This window comes from Eurosta solidaginis, chromosome 1 (assembly GCF_040869045.1).
Source record: "Eurosta solidaginis isolate ZX-2024a chromosome 1, ASM4086904v1, whole genome shotgun sequence".
Lineage (NCBI taxonomy): Eukaryota > Metazoa > Arthropoda > Insecta > Diptera > Tephritidae > Eurosta > Eurosta solidaginis.
In genome coordinates this window covers 85,244,380-85,264,233 of record NC_090319.1, presented here as the reverse complement: position 1 = coordinate 85,264,233, position 19,854 = coordinate 85,244,380, and the positions used below count along the sequence as shown (strand labels likewise).

The 19,854-nt window shown below is 36.4% G+C and overlaps 2 protein-coding genes across 3 annotated transcripts; both read left to right on the top strand.

Annotated features, from left to right (window-relative positions):
• Positions 1-3,787: 3,787 nt before the first annotated feature.
• Positions 3,788-8,836, top strand: LOC137253815 (uncharacterized). Its single transcript, XM_067791355.1, has 7 exons — positions 3,788-3,806; positions 3,863-4,048; positions 7,476-7,531; positions 7,658-7,720; positions 8,124-8,332; positions 8,391-8,547; positions 8,615-8,836. Exons 1-5 carry the CDS (start codon positions 3,788-3,790, stop codon positions 8,277-8,279), a joined length of 480 nt encoding a protein of 159 aa, XP_067647456.1. The 3' UTR covers positions 8,280-8,332; positions 8,391-8,547; positions 8,615-8,836.
• Positions 8,837-10,108: 1,272 nt separating this feature from the next.
• On the top strand, positions 10,109-16,192 carry LOC137236389 (uncharacterized). 2 transcript variants are annotated; one of them, XM_067758954.1, is made up of 2 exons: positions 10,109-10,300; positions 10,908-16,192. In XM_067758954.1, the coding sequence occupies exons 1-2, from the start codon at positions 10,288-10,290 to the stop codon at positions 11,978-11,980; spliced, it is 1,086 nt and encodes a 361-aa protein (XP_067615055.1). In that variant the 5' UTR covers positions 10,109-10,287; the 3' UTR covers positions 11,981-16,192. The 2 variants fall into 2 exon arrangements, with proteins under 2 accessions (XP_067615055.1, XP_067615056.1); XM_067758955.1 differs by having other exon boundaries at positions 10,109-10,805.
• Positions 16,193-19,854: the final 3,662 nt, after the last annotated feature.

The following is a 19,854-nucleotide window of genomic DNA, read 5'->3' as shown; positions in this document are numbered from 1 at the left end:
ATGTAACTGGCATTAAAAACATAAAATTAATTGGAAGAACATTATTCAAAATAAATTTTTTAAGTCAAAGGTATGCAAATGAATGTGTAAACAACGAAAAGGTGAAAGAACTAGGACTCAGATCCTTCATACCCAAAAAATTTGTAGAAACTGTAGGAGTAGTAAGGAATATTCCTTTAGAATTCACTGATGATGAAATATGGAGTAATATAAACACGGATATAAAAGTAACATCTGTCACTAGGATAACCAAAAGGGATCCGGAAGAAAAAGAAAAATTCGTTCCGACTTACACGGTAAAGATATGTTTTGAAGGGCATGAGATACCTGAGGCTATAGATATTTACTGTGTCAAATTCAAGGTGACACATTACATTCCAAGAATTAGGCAATGCTATAACTGTGGTCGGCTAGGACACACGCGAATGGGGTGTAGAGCTAAGCCCAGATGTATTATGTGTGGAAAAGATGAAGGCTGCGAAAAAAAAATTGTAAAGAACCAAATCGGTGTGTTCTTTGTGGTAGTGGTGAGCATTGTGCTCTGAATAGAAACAACTGCCCTAAATGGGAAAACGAAAAACAAGTAATAGAAATAATGACGGTTAAGAAAATTTCAAAAGTTGAGGCGTTTGAAACGTATCATAGCGCCATTAATTACAACAACAGATTTAGTCTTTTAGAAGAAATGGATGAAAGTTTTCCGATGTTGAATAAAACAAATGTGGAATGCATTAACAATGATAAAGTGATAAACAACCCTACAAGACGCGTGAGCAGAACGCTGATGTGTTCACCAACACATTCACACAAAAGTATTGCGATTACTAATACATACAAACTTGGTGTTGTTAATTTTTTTTTCATGTTTGCCCGAAACTGTGCGTACCTGTCCATAAATAACTCAATTTGTGTTCCCTTGCATTATTTTCGGTCAGTTTTGGGAACACGAGAACGATATTTGGAGAATATCAGAACAAAGCTATTATTTTCTAAAACGCAAAACACTTAAAATTTTCAGAGCGCGACGGGATTTTTAAATTAATTAATTAATAAATAAAATAAAGGTTAATATAATAAAAAAAATATGAAAAGAAGGCATTTTGCTAATTCCTTATCGAAAGAGAAAAAGCTCTTTGACGATAACGTTAAAATGTTTAAAGAACTTGAGAAGTCCTCTCAAGATAAAGTGCAAACTGTTGCTAATTCTTTGGAAAGTGTTGCTAATCCTTTGGAAAGTGAGGCTACTCCTTTGAGTAGTGAGATTTTGCAAAGTCAGTGTTTGCCAGTTGATAGTGTTGGAAGTGATAGTGATGAAGCGTAGAAGAGTGTTTAGGTGCCCAAAGTTATTATCAGGGATGCACCTTAACGTTAAGATAATCGTTTATCAAAAAATTTCCACCGTTTCCGTTGAAACACTTCGAAATATTATCGATAAAGAAATTATCAAGATAAATTGTATCTAGTTTTTAACCGAAACGAAAAGTTTTCGTTAACGTTAAAAACGTAAACAAAAACGTGATACTTTATGTTTGAATTGTGCTGGCAATGCTATAGCCATGGTGAAGCCGTAAGGTGCTAACAGCGAGCGAACATACACACACAAACTCCATGTAATTTGTTTGTGTAATTCGTTGGTGGTAATGTCAAAAATACTCTGAGAAATGTTCGTACTGTCAAAATTCATGAGAAAAGTTGCAATCAGCTTGGCTAATGCTTTCACCTTTAATGACTCCGCCATCAATCAGCTTTGCCAGCATAGTTTGAAATTAATAATCAACATAAACGATTTGATTTCGTTTTGATATGACAGAAAACAAAACAAAATCATTTCGTTAATTTGACGTTCTTAACGTTAATAAACGAAACGAAATGACTTTGTTTCGTTTATTAACGTTAATTATCGTAACGAAATGATATCGGTTCGTTGGTTAAGCATGCCTGGTTATTATGTAGAAGAGGGTGCAGGTACGGATCTGAACGACTTGCTAAGAAGTTGGGCCATAGATTTTAAAGTTCCTCATAATATTATAGACGGACTTTTTCAGGCACTCCAAAAGGGTGGGATAAAGGATGAGCCGTTGTGTTCCAAAACTCTTTTAGATACCTTTCGAGAAAAAGTCAGTGTAGAATCTATGCCAAATGGTGAATTTTTGTACTTTGGTATACAAGACCAACTAGTTTCTAAACAATTTTCATTTTTGGAGGCACAAGAAGAGGTTTTAATTGATGTGGGAGTAGATGGTCTCAAACTTTTTAACAGTTCAAGTCGAGTTTTATGGCCTATTCTTGGAGCACTAGTACATTTTCCTAGTGTTGATCCTTTTGTTATAGCTAGCTTCTAAGGTTTTAAAAAGCCTGAAAATATTAATGATTTTATGGCTAAGTTCGCTTCAGAGGCAAAATCCCTGCGAGAAAACGGTATTGCTGTCGGTCCCAATAAAGTGTTGTTAAGATTTGATGTGCGTGTGTTCATTTGCGACTCCCCAGCTAGGGCGTTTGTTAGTGGTGTTATGTCATTTAATGCCAAACATGGATGCCCCAGGTGTCATATAGGGGGTGACTGGGATGGGAAAGTATATTTACCCACAACGTCTGGTATACCCAGGACGGATATAAGTTTTGAGAAAAGAGATCATGTGTCTCACCAGAGTCCTCAATTCAGGCAACAGAAAACCGTTTTAGAAGATGCCGGCTTTAAAATGGTTTCTCAGTTTCCACTAGACTGTATGCATTTGGTAGATTTAGGTGTCGTAAAAAGGTTTTTAACAACTTTGAATAGCGATGCAAATATCCGAAAGATAAATGAAAATATTAAATTTATTTCTAATTACTTTCCTTCTGAATTCTGTCGTACTGCGAGAAGTTTAGATGAAGTTAGTCGGTGGAAAGCAACGGAATTCAGACAGTTCCTTCTATACACAGGAATTTTTGTTTTAAAAGACTGCATTAGTAGGGAGTTGTACTTCCTTTTTCTACTACTACATACCGGCATTCGACTTCTTTCATGTGAAAGGTCGTTTAGGTCTGAGGCTGATGTTGCCGAAGATATATTAGAGCATTTCGTCACGCAGTTCAGTGTAATGTTTGGGAAAGAAATCGTTACTTTCAACATTCATGGTTTATTACACTTGTCAGAATGTGTCAGAGATCTTGGTCCTTTAGATTCCTTTTCTGCTTACAGGTTTGAAAATTTTATGCAATTTTTAAAAAAAGATAGTAAGAAACCCAAATCAAATATTGCAACAGCTGTTTTAAGGTTGAAAGAAAGGCAGGATGTAAGTTCATCGATTCACAAACCTTCCAAGCTAGGCTCTTTCGATATTGATTTAAAGAAAGATAAAGACTGTTTTTGCTATAGCAAAAAAGTCGGCCCTATAAAGGTAGTAGAACTTATAGTGTCAGGAGAATTGGAAATAGTGCAATGTACTGTTTTTCGGAAAACGCAAAATTTTTTCGATGTACCTGTTAGCTCCTCCGATAGTTTAGGTATTGTTGTTGCAAGTGAGCCAAGCTTAAATTTGGTTGATTTAAAGAGAGAAGATCCTGATTACAAGTACTTCTGTATCCCTCAGGAAAGCAAATTTTTGCTTATACCCCTTCTTCACCACCTATTCCATGAGTTTTCCAATTAAGCCACTTTTTCCTAACCCTTGTTTCATAAACTTTCAATAAAGTAACACTTTCCACACTTTCGAATAAATAAATCTTAAAAATATAATTAAAGCATATCCTTTAGCTTTTGATTCTAAAATTTTTGAAGAGTCCAGTTACAAGAAGAAGTGCAATTATGGAATCTACAAATAATGGTAAGAACATCTCTTGTACATGATTTGTACATAAGTTAACTTTCAATAATTTTCAGCGAATTCTTTCAATAAAGTGTTTGCAACGAATATACTTTTTAATGAGGCTACATCTGAAGCCGAAAGTGCTGCCATTTCCTCAGCAGGAATGGTAGTCGATCAGGCTGAAGGACTGCTACAAGGAGATCAGGTTGAAGATGTTGGAACCAACCAAATTGAAGTCAACCTGGCAGGACCTAATGGAGGTAAATTTTTTAAATTTTCATTTTGTTTTAAACCCCCCTTCTAGAGTATTAAAAATAAATAAATAAATGTAAGGTGCGATAACCTCCGAAGAGATATAAGGCCGAGCTTCCTTCCAATTTGCGTCGTGCTCCTCTTGATTTTCCCTACAAATTGCCCGGACGGGACCTACATGTGTTATGCCGACTCCGAACGGCATCTGCAAGGCAGATGAGTTTTCACTGAGAGCTTTTCATGGCAGAAATACACCCGGAGCGCTTCCCAAACGCTGACGAGGGGCTACCCCGCTTAGAAAAAATTTCTTCTAATCGAAAAACCTTATTTCTAAAATTTTGATGTTGCTTTGCCCGGGGTGTGAACGTAGGGCATACGGTGTGGTAGGCGGAGCACGCTACCATCACACCACGGTGGCCGCAAGAGTTTTACCTTTCGTTTATACACAAATCATTTGCCCACATATAGTTAAAAATCAAATATTCCCATGTTATTTGTAGGTGAAAACAAAAATCGTAGTAATACACTACATTAAATTTAAAAGCTTAAATGTTCACAGCCATCTCTTTGAATGTCCTTAACCATATTTTCACTATACCAAAAGAGAAAGCTTTGTATTTATTCAGCCCGCCCTAATACATTTGCACATCGATTGCTGCCCTACCTCAGAATGGAATTGCACACCGACCTATTTCAGACTTATTTTTTAGGAAAACAGATAATCCAGATGCAATATTTCTATATTTTTTCACTGTCCAAGCAAATAAATGATTGCCAAGATGAAAGCCCTATGTAATATCATGTCAGAAGTTACATTTACAAGTATAGATGCACCCTTTAATACAAAGACGGGTATAATATCCAGGTGTAACATGATAATTAAATTTAATAGCGCAGGATTGAATAAAGGGCCCTCTGGTTTAGCAAAAGAATTCCCACATTGCAACAAGTCATAACTGGAAACATTCCCCGACATAACGTCGCTGCACTTTCCACCACTATTAAAGCAGAACCAGATATAGTAATTACAAAGAAATTTGCTATGTAGAGCACCCCATTGCGGTAATTCTTTACTTTAGCTCACAACTGCTAAAACTCGACCGCGTTTTGATCCCAGGGCCATGAATCCGAAAGCGGAAATTCAAAATTTTATTTCTGTCAAAAGATATTTTCAAAAAACCAAAAAATGGCCCCGAAGCACTGCTAAACCGGGGGATCCATATTTTGGTAGTAGTGCAGTTTACGGTACCCACCCTAAAGTTGGGCCAAGATTTTCGAGTGAGGTATTAATCTTGAGAACAATCATCCGAAGGCGGAAAAGAAAAATTGTATCTCTGTCCGGAGATATTTGCAGTTGAAGTTGGCGATTTTAATGTGGTTGTTGTTGTTTATACCCACAAAAAAAATTGTGCATCACCGTGGCGGTAGCCACGGTTATACCACACACCCGGACTTGGCATGGCGTAGCCCAGGGTTATTTTTTATAAGCGCGTCCGAAGGCCGCCAACGCAGAAATGTGTTCTGCGCAAAAATACTATGGATCCCACCCCCGGTTTCGGAGGGACCCGGGGTCTTTTTTCGGTCTTTCCGCTTTCGGATTCTTGATCTAGACGTGAATACGCGTCTTTTGATACCTCACTCGAAAATTTTGGCCCAAATTTCGGTGGGTACCGTAAGCTGCACTATTACCCATATTTTTTGCGCAGAACACCTTTCTGCATTGGCGGCCTTTGGCCGCGCTTTTAAAAAACTACTCTGGGTGGGTCCAACACCGGTTTGGAGACCAAAACTATATCCGCGCAAAACACTTTTACCCACAGTTTTTCTTGTGGGTACAACAAAGTCATCAAAACAACAACCACATGAAAATTTTCAAATTTGTTTGCAAATATCTCCGAAACGAAATAAACTTTTGAAATTCCGCTTGAGTCCAAAGCGCGTCTTTTAACACCTCTCCTGATATTTTTGGACGAGTTTTAGCAGTTCTGGGTAATAGTCTAGTTGAGGGGTCGACTGCTAATACGCTACCAAAAATATCGAGAGAGGTGTCAAACGACGCGTCTTGACATCAGTATTAATAATCCGATGGCGGAAAATAAAAATTTTAACGCGTTAAAAAGATATTAACGAAAAACCGAAAAAAGACCCACGGGTACCTCCGAAACCGGGGGTCGGATCCATAGTATTTTTGCGCAGAACACCTTTCTGCGTTGGCGGCCTTCGGCCGCGCTTATAAAAAATAACCCTGGGCTACGCCATGCCAAGTCCGGGTGTGTGGTATAACCGTGGCTACCGCCACGGTGATGCACAATTTTTTTTGTGGGTATGAACACAACAACAACCACATGGAAATCGCCAAATTCAACTGCAAATATCTCTGGACAGGGATAAAGTTTCCCTTCGGATTATTGTTCTCGAGATTAATACGAGTCTTTTGACACCACACTCGATATTTTTGGTAGCGTATTAGCAGTCGACCCCTCAACTAGACTATTACCGTTTTTTGGGCTTGAGAACTGTCGGTAATAGTCTAGTTGAGGGGTCGACTGCTAATACGTTACCAAAAATATCGAGAGAGGTGTCAAAAGACGCGTATTAACCTCGAGAACAATAATCTGAAGGCGGAAAAGAAAAATTTTATCTCTGTCCCGAGATATTTGCAGTTGAAGTTGGCGATTTCCATGTGGTTGTTGTTGTGTTTGTACCCACCAAAAAAATTGTGCATCACCGTGGCTACCGCCACGGTTAAACCACACACCCGGACGTGGCATAGCGTAGCCCAGGGTTATTTTTTATAAGCGCGGCCGAAGGCCGCCAACGCCGAAAGGTGTTCTGCGCAAAAATACTATGGATCCGACCCCCGGTTTCGGAGGTACCCGCGGGTCTTTTTTCGGTTTTTCGTTAATATCTTTTGAACGCGTTAAAATTTTTATTTTCCGCCTTCGGATTATTAATACTGATGTCAAGACGCGTCGTTTGACACCTCTCTCGATATTTTTGGTAGCGTATTAGCAGTCGACCCCTCAACTAGACTATTACCGAACTGTCTCATATGGGTTATTTAATTACTCTATACACCAAGTTAATCACCAGTAAAGTTTTTTTCATTCCTAAGTGTCTTTTAAACTTGCACGAATATTTAGCCAAAGGTAGATATGTGCAACAAAATTAGCTTGATCAGCTGACTTCTATCGTTTTCAATGCCCCAACAAGAAAGCTATCAGTTAGGTAGCTGTGATGTATATTACATATTGCGGCATATTCATAGACGAAATTTGGTTGGTACATAAAGTTAGTTGAAGCTTTTTCGACAGATAGCCAATAAAAAATTATGTCAAAAAGCTGTAACTAACTTTTAGTTCTTAACTAAGTTTGACTATGAATACGCCCCATTGTTTTGTATAAGATATTAAACGTATATTATTCTTTTTATAGATGTGCTGAGAGTTTTGATGGAGATTATTTATAAGATGGATCAAATTGAACAGAATGTAAGAAGTAGGGTAATAGGAGACGGAGGAAAAATAGCATTAAAACTCAGAATGATTTTGTATTTAACTAGATATTTGTATTTTACAATATTCATGCAAAGTACTTTTTCTATTCTTTAAACTTAGCAACGTACACTCAGCTATAATCAAAGCGTACTAATGAAAATGGTGGAGGAAATTAAGCAAGATGTAAGTATTGTTTTTATTTAATTAATTTTACTTTTAACTTCAATTATTCTCTAATAGCTTAGGCTTTTTTGTGTGTATACAAATATTTGCTATGCAGAATATTAGTTTCATTCCCCTAACGATAGATTACTTACTTCTTACTTAATTGGCGCTTAACCGTCTAAACGGTTATGGCCGTCCAACAACGATAGATTATTATCTTAAATATACAGCCCAATTCTCAATCTTTTCCCCGGGGAGATTTCTCCCGTTATTTGCCATCCTCCACCATTTTTGTATGGAGAATGGGAAAAAGATTGAGAATTTGGCTGATAACGTCAGTATATAATGTTTTGTAACACCGATTTTCAACTCGTTTCTTGTTAATATATATACTTTAACAATAAACCTTCATTTTAAACAGGCGGTACCGAAGAGTGAAGTTTTGGCACAACAGCACTTAATGCGAGAGTGCAAGGTGACGCTGAAGAAGGTGGAAAGCTCTGTGTGCAAAATTACTGGGGAAGTCAGAGACAAGTACATGGATGAAGTTGCCAGCGCATTGCCTCTCCTGTATTAGAGGTTCTAAGGGTGGAAGAAAGATTAAAGGTAGAGGAGTATGCTGTAGCAATGGTAATTTGGCTCAAAAAGTTCTCTTTTACCATAATTTAATTTCGCTTTCATACTTTAGAAGGCTCATATGTTCAAAATTAAAGGCATTTCAGAGGACATACCCCGAGTAGTAAAAGAAATTTTTAGTGATACGTTGATGGAAGAGTACAACTGGGCGGGAGCAGTTGGAAAGAAAAGTCTCCAAAAGCTTTCCTTGTTCGAGACATTTCTTCGCGGTAAGATGTTATAAAGAGAGATGTATTATAAATTGTATTCCTATTTTGATTTTTGGTACGTTTTTAGATGTATTCATACACCAAGGACATGCATCGTATGAAAAAGGAATGAGAAAGGCGGTTGAACTCAGCCACCACAGGATGGCACAAAGGAAATTCGGCAAAAAGCAAAAATTAGTTACTGCACAGACAAGTCCACCAGCGCAATGAAATTTTTCCTCTTTTCTTTTTCATTTAAGTTGTAGCTTTTGAATTTTCGGTTTTTTATATGTTTTTGAATTTTTTTAGTTTGCGGAATATATTTAAGTTAATTAGTTACTGTTTTTAAGTTAGGCTAATGTAATATATAAATGAAGTTTTTAAGTTTTCGTTATATTTTTAAGTTAGTCAGTTACTTTTTTTAAGTTAAAATAATGTGATATTTAAATGAAGTTTTCTAAGTTTTCAAAATATTTTTTAATTTAGTCCCAATGTTTAATTGAATTTTTTATATAGTTTTTATCATAACTACTTGAGATAACAAGGACAAATAACTAATAAATAAAAGCCTTTTTGACAAAAAAGAAATGAAATTTTAATTAATAATGAACACATAAAGAAAAGCAATCTGATACATACATATGTAAATAGTTTAAGTTAAAATTAAAATTGCAATTTATGTTTTTTTTAAAGAAATAAAATTTTTATGAATATTGAATCCATAAAAAAGTAATGAGATACACATTTAAATAAGTAAAATTTATAATAAATAATGCAAAATATATATATTTTTTATAGTTTTTTTATCATAAGTACCTGAGAATGAAAAGACAAACAATTATTAGCTTTTTAAAGAACTGAAATTTTAATGAATACATAAAGAAAAGCAATGTGATATATATGTAAATAGGTAAAGTTAGAATAAATAATGTAAATATACTTTATTTCAAGAAATGAAATTTTAATGAACAATGAAAACATTAAAAAAAGTAATCAGATATACAAGTAAAATTAAGTTAGAATAAATAATGTGATATATATATTTAATTGGACGTTTTGAGATCTTTTTATAGTCTTTTATCATAAGTACTATATAAAAGTGCACATATATTGAATAATAAACGAATTTTTATATACATCTATATGTTTTTTATTTATTATGATGCATCCTCTGTTATTGATTTGCACATCCGGTTTGATGGATCCGCCCTGACTAATGTTTACATCATGTTTGGTGGTTCCGCCCTGACTAATGTTTACATCAGGCTTGATGCCTCCGCCCTGACAATTGTTTACATCCGGAATGATGCCTCCGCTCTGACGAATGTTTACATCCGGTATGATGCCTCCGCTCTGACAATTGTTTACATCCGGCATGATGCCTCCGCCCTGACAAATGTTTACGTCATGTCTGAAGTCACACGTATACAGCCAAACCCATCAGGTTTGTCATACTGCTAGAGCGTACTGCGCCCTGATGTGACTTTCTTACAGCACTTCCTGACAGATGATCAATCATCTGATTGTCAGCTGTCTAGTAGGGAAACATCTTACAAGAAATAGATATAGTGATGTAGCAAGAAAAGTGCGAAGAGCCAAACCAGAGAAAAGTTATACTAGGAAAGAAAACAAGTTGGAAGAGCCCTGCTATCAAAAGCAGAACTGGACGAAAGTAGGAGAAATAGAAAGATTGCTAACTTTGCTAGTGAAAAAATTTAATATAGACACCAATGATGCAATAGTGCAGCTCATAGAAAACTTATGTCAGAATCAGGTTAGTGAGAGGCTAACAGTTAAACAAGGTCGAAATAATGAATACGGACACAATAAAAATACTACAATATAATGTGCAAAGCTTGAAATCAAACAAAAGTCATATAGATTTTTTTAATCAAAAAAATAAAATTGATATAGTGTGCCTTCAGGAGATATTTTCTCATGACATAAAAAAATGTAATCACAAATTAATTGGATTTAATTTATTAAAAAAAACTAGGACCGATGGGTATGGAGGAGTAGCAATTGGTTTTAGAAAACAAATAAAATTTACAAAAATCAAATTTCATACTGATCAGGATATTTTAATAGCAAAAACAACAAATTTAAAAACGAATTTAACTATTTGCACGGCATACTTTCCGCCAAACCTAGGTACACAAATGTTTGAATTAGAAGTAAGTAGAATTTTAGCCCATCTGGAAAAATTTGAAAACGTTCTCTTCCTTGGGGACTTTAATGCACGGATGTGCACCTGGGGGATGTAGTGGATAATGCAAAAGGTAAATTTTTACATAGTGCTGTAAGCAATTTTAATTTGATATGTCTGAATGATGGGTCGGCGACATATCACTGTGATAATTAAAATACGAACTCGGTTTTAGATTTAGCCTTTACCAACATGGGAAGACTACCAGTTTTCAAATGTCATGATGGGTACCTGGGTGGCAGCCATCACAAGCCGATAGTCATAGAAATGATGAATAGCAAACAACCAAACCATTTTGTAGCTAGAAAAAAGCTCCAAGATAATTTAAATACGGTAGATTTCATATATTTGGAAGACTTTGAAAGAAAATTAAGACATGCGAGAAAAAAAGCAACTATTGATTTGAACAATACGGGATACTCACCAAAAGCGTGGTGGGATAAGGAACTGGAAAAACATTATAGAGTCCTGACAGCCAAAAGGAAAAAAGCTCGGCAAACAGGCAATGTAGTGGACTTTGAAGCTGCAGTAATTGAGTCGGAAAAATGGAAGAAAGCAGTGAAGGAAGCGAAAAGGAAAAATTATCTGGAAAAAATTGAAGAAATAAACACGAACCCAAATGCTAAGGAGGCGTGGCGGTTTGTGAACAATGTTCACAACATGAATCACGGCGAAAAAAATTTATGGGCAGACGAAGATAATGCGAACTATCTTAAAGAACTTGAACAGCAAGTAAAACAAAGTAGCAGCAACATATCTGAGCAGGATATGGTAAGTGGACAACAATTAAGGGAGGAAATATGTTTTAGTTTTGAAAAGTTCCTTGAGTTATTAAACAAGAAAAAATTTACTGCGGGGGGTTTGGATAGGATCACGTTTGATATGCTAAAAGAGCTTTCAATTAAGACAAAAGGGGGTCTGTTTTATGCGCTAGTAGAACACTTTAAGAACAATACAGTAAAGGCAGAATGGAGGGAAATAAAAATTATCCCTATCCCTAAGGCTGGGAAAGACTTGGATGATTTCAGACACTATAGACCCATATCACTGTTATCTGTGGTCGTAAAAAGTCTCAATATGATGATAAAAGATAAATTAACTGAATTTATAGAAAATAAGAAAGTAATTCCTAACAGAAGTTTTGCATATAGGGAAAATCGATCTGCCACGATGTGTCTAAATGAAGCCTTGCACTACATTGCAGAGGTAAAAAGCAAAAAAAAAACAAAGTGTTCATATGCATCCTAGATATTTCAAATGCATACAACTGTGTTGATTTAAAAATTCTCTACAATATTCTAATGCAGAAAGAAGTTCATCCAAACATTGCTAAGTGGATATTTAACTTATTTTCATATAGAAAGTTGACTTTAGGGAAACACACAATACAAATTAAAAATGGTCTACCGCAGGGTAGTTGTCTTTCGCCTATACTGTTCAATGTGTATACTGGAAGATTGCATGAGGTTAATGACGAAAATACGTAAATATTTCAATATGCGGATGATGTGGCAATAATTTGCCATGGTAAAACAGACGAGGAGGCACTGCTGAGATTAAAAACTAATATAACAAATTTTAAACAGCTTTATGAGGAAATTAACTTAGAATTCAATACAGGAAAAACGTGTTTCATGTACATGAGCACTACAAAAAGAAGGTTTAATTTACAACTAAATGGAGATAGCATACAACAGTAGAAAAGGTAAAATGGCTAGGCAGAATAGTCAGTGCTAATTTGACTTCCAAAGAACATGTGAAGGGAATTAAAAACTCCATCATAAATGCAAAAAACCTCATAAGTAAATTGACAACAATTAGGACAGGTCTGGCACCCAAAAATGCTGTAAATTTATTCAAAACTTATGTTAGATCGAAAGCGGAATATGCAAACACGACGTTTGCAGACGCGTCAAAAGGAGCGGGTAAGCAATTAATTACGTCTGTAAATGAAACTCTGAGAAGATGCCTGGGTGTCCCACCAAACACACCAACGTATGCAAGATATGCTCTGGCCTGTGAACTTCCTCCACTCTCCAGAGCGCTTTGGTTAACTACCAAAGAATTGACGAAACAATGGCTATTGAACCCGGAAATGAAGAACAGTATACAAAAAAATAGCACAGCAAGATCGAGTTACAGCTATACATAAAATCAGTTTAGACATGTTTTGGATAAGATAAATACAAAGTTAAGCTTTCAAAAATATAATAATATAAAATTTACATATTCGAAATTAAGTAAATCCAAAAGGGAATATTCAAGACAAAATTTAAAAGCCTTGTACTATGCCAAATTGGACGAGCTTGTAAGTGAGGAATTCTATACACTGGCCACAGATGCCTCAGTTGAAGGTGATAGTACGGGATGTGCTGTATATGACATCGAAAGTAAGGTATCCTATCTTTTCAAAATAGACCAGGTTTTTACTTCAAATATTGGAGAATTGGTGGCAATATATGAAGCGGTGAAGCTAGCAATAAGGTATAAACGAAACAAATTAGCTATTTTTACGGACAGCCTAGGAGCAATAAGTAATCTTGATTGTGATAGCACAACAAATTTTTTAGTAGCGGAAATTCATAATCAATTGCAGGCATCAAAAATTGAGACAATCCAAATAATTTGGGTACCCAGTCATATGGGTATAACATTCAATGAAAAAGCTGATGAAGCGGCAAAAAAAGCAACTGAAGTAGAACAACATCTAAATCCAGATTTAACACCCAGAGAAGCCCTTCTGAGAATTGGCAGGGAACTATGGGACAGAACGTTAGGAGAAATAAAAGACAAGTGTCCAAAACTGGATGCAGATATTATAGAACTAATAGCATTAAAGGAAAAGAAACCTTGGTTCAAAAACAAAAAAACACATTAAATGCATATGACACGAAGTTATTGAATATACTGATTTTAGGATATACGTATGGAAAGATATACTTAAAAAAATTTAAAGCAAACATCTCTGACCACTGCCAAGTATGCCATGTGGCAGAAACGACGCAGCACATGATATTTGAATGTAACAAATACAGTGCCTTCAGAACCAGTACCATTTTTAAAAAATTCAATAATTTAAAAGATCTCTTTATGACAAAAAATTTTTTGTATTATGAAGAATTAATTAATTTTCTGCACAATGCTGGTCTTGCTAATTCACTTTTAAGTTAAAAAAAAAACAATAATAATAAACATTAGATGTAAGATTGCTAAGTATTAGAATATTTGCCCTAATACAAATAAAAACTGTTATATTAAAAAGACAAAATGAAGTAAAGATATATGTATATATACATATAGATATGTACAAATCTTAATTTTAAGTAAGAAATGTTAAACAGTAGTAATGAACATTTCAAAAAAATATATTTCAATCAAAATAACTTGCAAGAATGTATACTTAACTTGTTATTAAAATTATAATAAGTAGGATAAAGGGATGAGATACTTGTGATATGCTAATATGTACACAACTTATCAAAATGTAATAAATTTGTAAGCCTACCTACCACCATTTCTTTTTTTTTTGAAGTAAAAAGTAAAAACAATATAGAATTGAGATAATTAGTACAACTCTGTGAACATGGGAGCAAATGACAGAACGCACAGCTGTCATCTGAGGTTCACATTTCCACATCGCCAAAAATTGTCAAAGAAAGTCAAATAAATAAAAACCATTACATTATTATCAACCTGGTGTATAGAGGAACAGATATAACTCTCACCATTTTACCTGTATGTGCGACAGCATCAAAGCGCAAAAAAATAATTGGTTCGGTCAAAAGGACTTCTAAAACATTTAATGTATGCACTGTTAATGCTGGTTGCCAGATAGCAAAGTCCCTCGAATTATATCATAAAATCATCAAATTAATGACAATGACAAGACGCCCGCGGCATACCGTAGCACTTAAACAAATTGGAGTGCAAGTTGCCGCAACGAACTCTATCGATACCATATTTGTGGTTTTAACGCTGAAGATAGACTCCCTCAAAAATGTGTGATAGCTTAAAGATATCTATCAAATACCCCACCCTTACCTCGACTATACCCTTGTACCCAAGTACACAGTTCAGAGAAGATAGAATTTAATGAAACCTAGTTCAGACACGAATTACCAGGAAAGGTGTCTTTCAAACTTTGCGGAGCTTGTTGTGTCGCAGTCATTGAACAACATCGTGAAAGTTTTGCTGACGAACTAACTACCTCATTGATTTCTTTAACGGTTGCCTTTATACGGTTCGCTGTGGAATTGTTACGGACTTACCAGGTCGAAAGCGACCCCTTTAAAGGTCTGATGGTTGAAAGTGAGCTTGATTGTCTCCACCACTTTGATTAGTTGGAAAATAAGAGGTATCGTTCATAACAACTCTTCTTGGTTAACAGGTTTATGCTTTCAGATGGACGGCTACTCTTGGCTGTTTTCATGTCCCGCGAGAAAAAAAGTAGATAAAGACTAGTTTATAGCCTACATTAGGAATTTAAGCCACATGACCGAGATTGGTTTGGTCATAGCGTTCTAAATTGCTGTCGTATGGAGGACAAGGGCGGCCTCATTAATTTTCTGAATACACAATAGCTTGGTATATCAACCTTTTGTCTTGTCCGCTGACCACCGCGGTTTGAATTACCGACTGAATGAGCGAATTAACTCGGTGTGTTAGCGTTAGCAAAGATTTGCAATTAGCACAGTGAAGCCTGTGAAAACAATGATAATGTCTCGACTTCACTAAAATCAGCTTCTGGAAATTTATTCCACATAGTCTATCATTCCAAATTCGTTTCGGCTACTCTAGCTTAAGCCTAAAGCTACCCCGAACTCTATAAAGTCTGACGAAGTCCTCTGAAGGCATGTGCGATAGTTTGAACTGTGTTATATGAGCTAAGTGGTCAAATTCTCATATATATACAAATAGATATGTATGTATTGTTACGAATATTAACAAAACTAAGGGGTGCTGCTATCTCTAAGCCGATGCTAAACAGTGATATCATGCTTATCCATAGATCAGTCATTATGTATCTACATAAACGAAACAATAATTGCGTCTACACATATGTACCATGTACGCATACAAGCAGCGGAGAATCAATGCACAAACACATGCATATATCTGATATACTCCTGAAAGTATGCAATGAGAGAAGCTATAAAATCGTGCAATTGTAGCTACAGCTGAGAAATTTGATAGCTGATGGCAACTAGTAGATTCTGGAAATGGAAGCGCCTAGAAGATGCGAACGTTGAAATCAGAGGGTATAAAAAGCAGCAAATGTAGAGGCGCTGGAATTCAGTTTGATTTGAGCTATCAAGCAGTTATTGATTAAGCACGCAATCTGTCGGGCAATAGTAGAGTTTCATTTGAGCTATTAATCAGTTAGGTTGTTAAGCAAGCTAGTTGCAAAGTATAAGTGTTATTGTGAAGTACTTTAATAAAGGCCATTTTTCCATTATTCAATATTGGAGTTATTTATTCAACAGTTTAGTGATTCGAACTTAGCAGAAGGGCAAATAAGAGGATTTGCAAGTAAATTCGTTACAGTATATTAGGGCGGGTCAAATTATATGGGAAAAAAAACTTCAGGTGCACATCCAGTTTATGAATATATGGGTCATGCTGAGTAATATTGTTCATGGGACCATAGGTCTGACATGAAGTTCTATCCTCCCTAATCAAGTGAGAAAATTTTGATATACAATTTTCTAACAAAAGGGAGGCTCGAAATTCATTTCAGACCTATGGTCCCATGGGCAATATTACTCAGTATGATCCATAGATTCAGAAACTGGATGTGCCTTTTTAACAATAAATTTGACCCGCTCTAATGTATATGATGTCCATACTACATGTATGCAAACTAGGCCTTGCGCATCCGTTAAATACGCATACCATACAGAAGCAAAAAACATAAATTTCATTTACAAAGGAATGAACAATACTTAATTCTTTGGCTGAGCGGTCAGTCGAGTGGCCAGTTTTGGCTTTGATACCTTTTTTATTGAGTTAGACACACAGAAGGGTTGTTTTCAATTACTAATGTCTATTTTAATTCAAAAAGATCGTGTCTATTATTATTTGGCACGCGCTAGTGTTTGGTTTTTTGAGATAACGGCTGCAAATTTGATACTTCTAATTTTTTGCACACAATCGCAAATTATTTTTTAAATAAAATAATGGATAGAATTACATAAAATAGTGACTATAATTTGATATCCCTTTTGGCAAGTACGAAAGGGAAAAAGCTTGCGAATTTGTAGAAAATGTTGCATATTACTGGTATACACTCGTACAATCTGATATAAACTGGAGTCCGCGGATATCGCACAACAGTCGATTCTAGCGGGACGATGATTTTTGGTAGTCGAGAGAGGACTTAACTTCTTAATTGTATCTGCGCAGAACCTGTACCATCTGTAGGTCGATATGAACATAGTGCAACTAATAAAAACCAACGTCTCCCCTGATCAGCTCTTGCTATTCGTAAGGATAAATGCTCCGGCCTAGAAAGTATTCTTATCGATACCAACGTTTGAAAGCAGAGAAAGGGGAGAGACCTGAACTTAATTTAAAGAGACAGGCTGAGGAAGACTTGATAAATTTTGGTACTGTGAGCGTTAGTTATCGCGAAGAGGGAATGACTGACGTGCTTTGCTAGGATATGGGCAACATTTTTACTACAGTCTAAAAATACAGCGCAGAATCACTCTTGCCAAAAAATGGTTCTTTGGACTTGGTAAAGTCCTCTCTCGGCAAACGTGAGAGTCACTTATTGTACCCGCCTTGCTATATGGTGCAGAAGCATGGACTATGACAACATCTGAGTGGGGTGGCTCTGGGAGTGTTCGAAGATTCGCAGGATTTATGGGTTTATACATGCGGCGACAACGGGTACCGAAGAAGATTTATTGAGCTGAACTTACTTTGTATAGACATCAACATAGTACAGTGAATTAAAATACAGCGGCAGAGCTGGCTAGGTCATGTTATGCGAATGAAAGATGATGCTCCGGCAAAAAGGTATTCTTATCGAAACCCGCCTATGGAACTAGAGGAAGAGGACGATCACCACTCCGCTGAAAGGACCATATGGAAAACGATTTAGATTAACTTGGTGTAACCGATTGGCGCTAGTTAGCACAACGTAGTTGCGAATGGCGCGCCTTGTTGAACGACCATAACCGTTTAAACGGTTAAGTGCGAATTAGGTAAGTAATAACCCGGTTTCCGTCCGCACGGCTTGTGGTATTGCCTTTCCTTTCCATGCTGTACAGAAACATGTCACTCTCCTATCATTTTTGCATAAGAGTTGATGAATGCTTTTAATAAACTCGTTCTCCGCAAGCTTGAACAGTACCATAGGTAACCGGTAATTTCTTTATTATTTATTATTTATTGTTTTTTAGCCAGGAGATTGAAGTTCTTCCTTCTGGTCGGGCAGTGAAGCATATCTTCCATCGTCATCGATCGGAGTATCTAGCTCACAATCTCCTTCACTATTTAATAGTAGGGATAAGTTTTCCCTCCAAACTTAAGTACGTCAAGCCAGTTTGGCTTTCGATATGCTACTAGAATTTTTTCCAGTTTTGAGACCCTGTGTCATCCTTAAGAGATTTTTCTAGCGTGGCATTTCCCTTCCCTTTTAGCGTCACACTAGCGCTGATCTGCCCCTCATTTCCGGCCCAGCGCTGCATTCCTCATCATGCAAGTTCTTCTGCCGAACTCATTGAGGCTCTATGGCAATGGTACGGATTGCGTGAGAAATATGCTCCTAAAGCTCTATTGTATTTTGGGGATGAAAATTGATCTCGCCGAGTACGCGTTGTCTAATGCTAATGTCTGGGATAGTGTCTAAATCCAGTAAACAGACGTTTCACGGTTTTTGATCATTAGAATAGAAAAGAGATAGCTTTACGTGTACTTTTATGTGGAACCTGTTACTCTAGGTGACCATATTACGGGTAAGAGCAAATTGATTTAAACAACACTAACGAGATATGGCCGCAAATGATCGAAAGCCGTGAGCTCTTTCAACCGCTTGCAAATCAACTAATCTGGGTCGAGGTGAAAATCGATATCATCCAATGACGATAGCTTTCTTCACTTGCCACACACAATTCTTTTACTAGGAAGTAGATAGCAAAAACTGTGATATAAAAATAAACTTGGTAATGTTTGTCTTTATATAAAATCCCTCTATGCTAATTTTTCTTCGTTGAGCATTTGGAGATTTGCAAGATTCGCCGCAGCAACCAGATCTACTTCTTTGGAGCCTAATCGTTTCAAAAGCTTCGGTCTTCCAACAAAGCGTGCTAATCGTTTCTTCGATTTGCCAACTGATGTTAACTTGAGACAGCAAAGGATCCCAATTCATTTCCCTCGGGTGGAGCTTTTATTTCCCCTGTTTCCACCTGTGAATGCCAATAAAAATGTCTTCTGGGTTGACAAATCTTCAAACAACTCATCATAAACTAGCAGACCAGTCAGACGTTGTTCTGCCCTAAATTTGGTCTATCTGCATACATTTTAATAAGCCTTTTCCGCTTAACTCTGCCCTCCCCCCCTCTTCACCTTTTTTTAATCCTTTTATTCATCCTTCCTCCGTTTTTTTCGCTTCATCTATCTCTATCTTCGTCTCACTCTATCTCTTTCTCAGTCTCATTCTCCTTCCCTATTTTCTCTTCTCTAAAGTTCTTCTCATTCTTCTTCATCCCTTATTGCCAGTCCCAGATGGTGGTATGTATTTTGTTCCAGTCCCATACCGAGTCCCAGCCCCACTCCGAGTCTCAGTCACAGTCCTAGTCCTAATCCCAGCCCAGGTCCGTCTCTGGTCTACTTCCCGGAAAAAAGGATCGTAAATATTAATATAGGCAAATTTATATACCAAATTTCAGGCAAATCGAATAGGACGTATGTAAATAGGTATGTGGGTATTATTAATTCATGTCTTTATTTCGGCTTTGCATGCATATTTATCAGTTTTGCCAGGTTGATGCGACTAAATCGAATATCAAAATGAAAATTACTTTAAAGCTCTCAGCAACAGCTTTCATTTGATATCCATATTACACACACATTCTAGCGGTATCTGGGTCCACGTTTTGTCCTATATCTCGAGACCC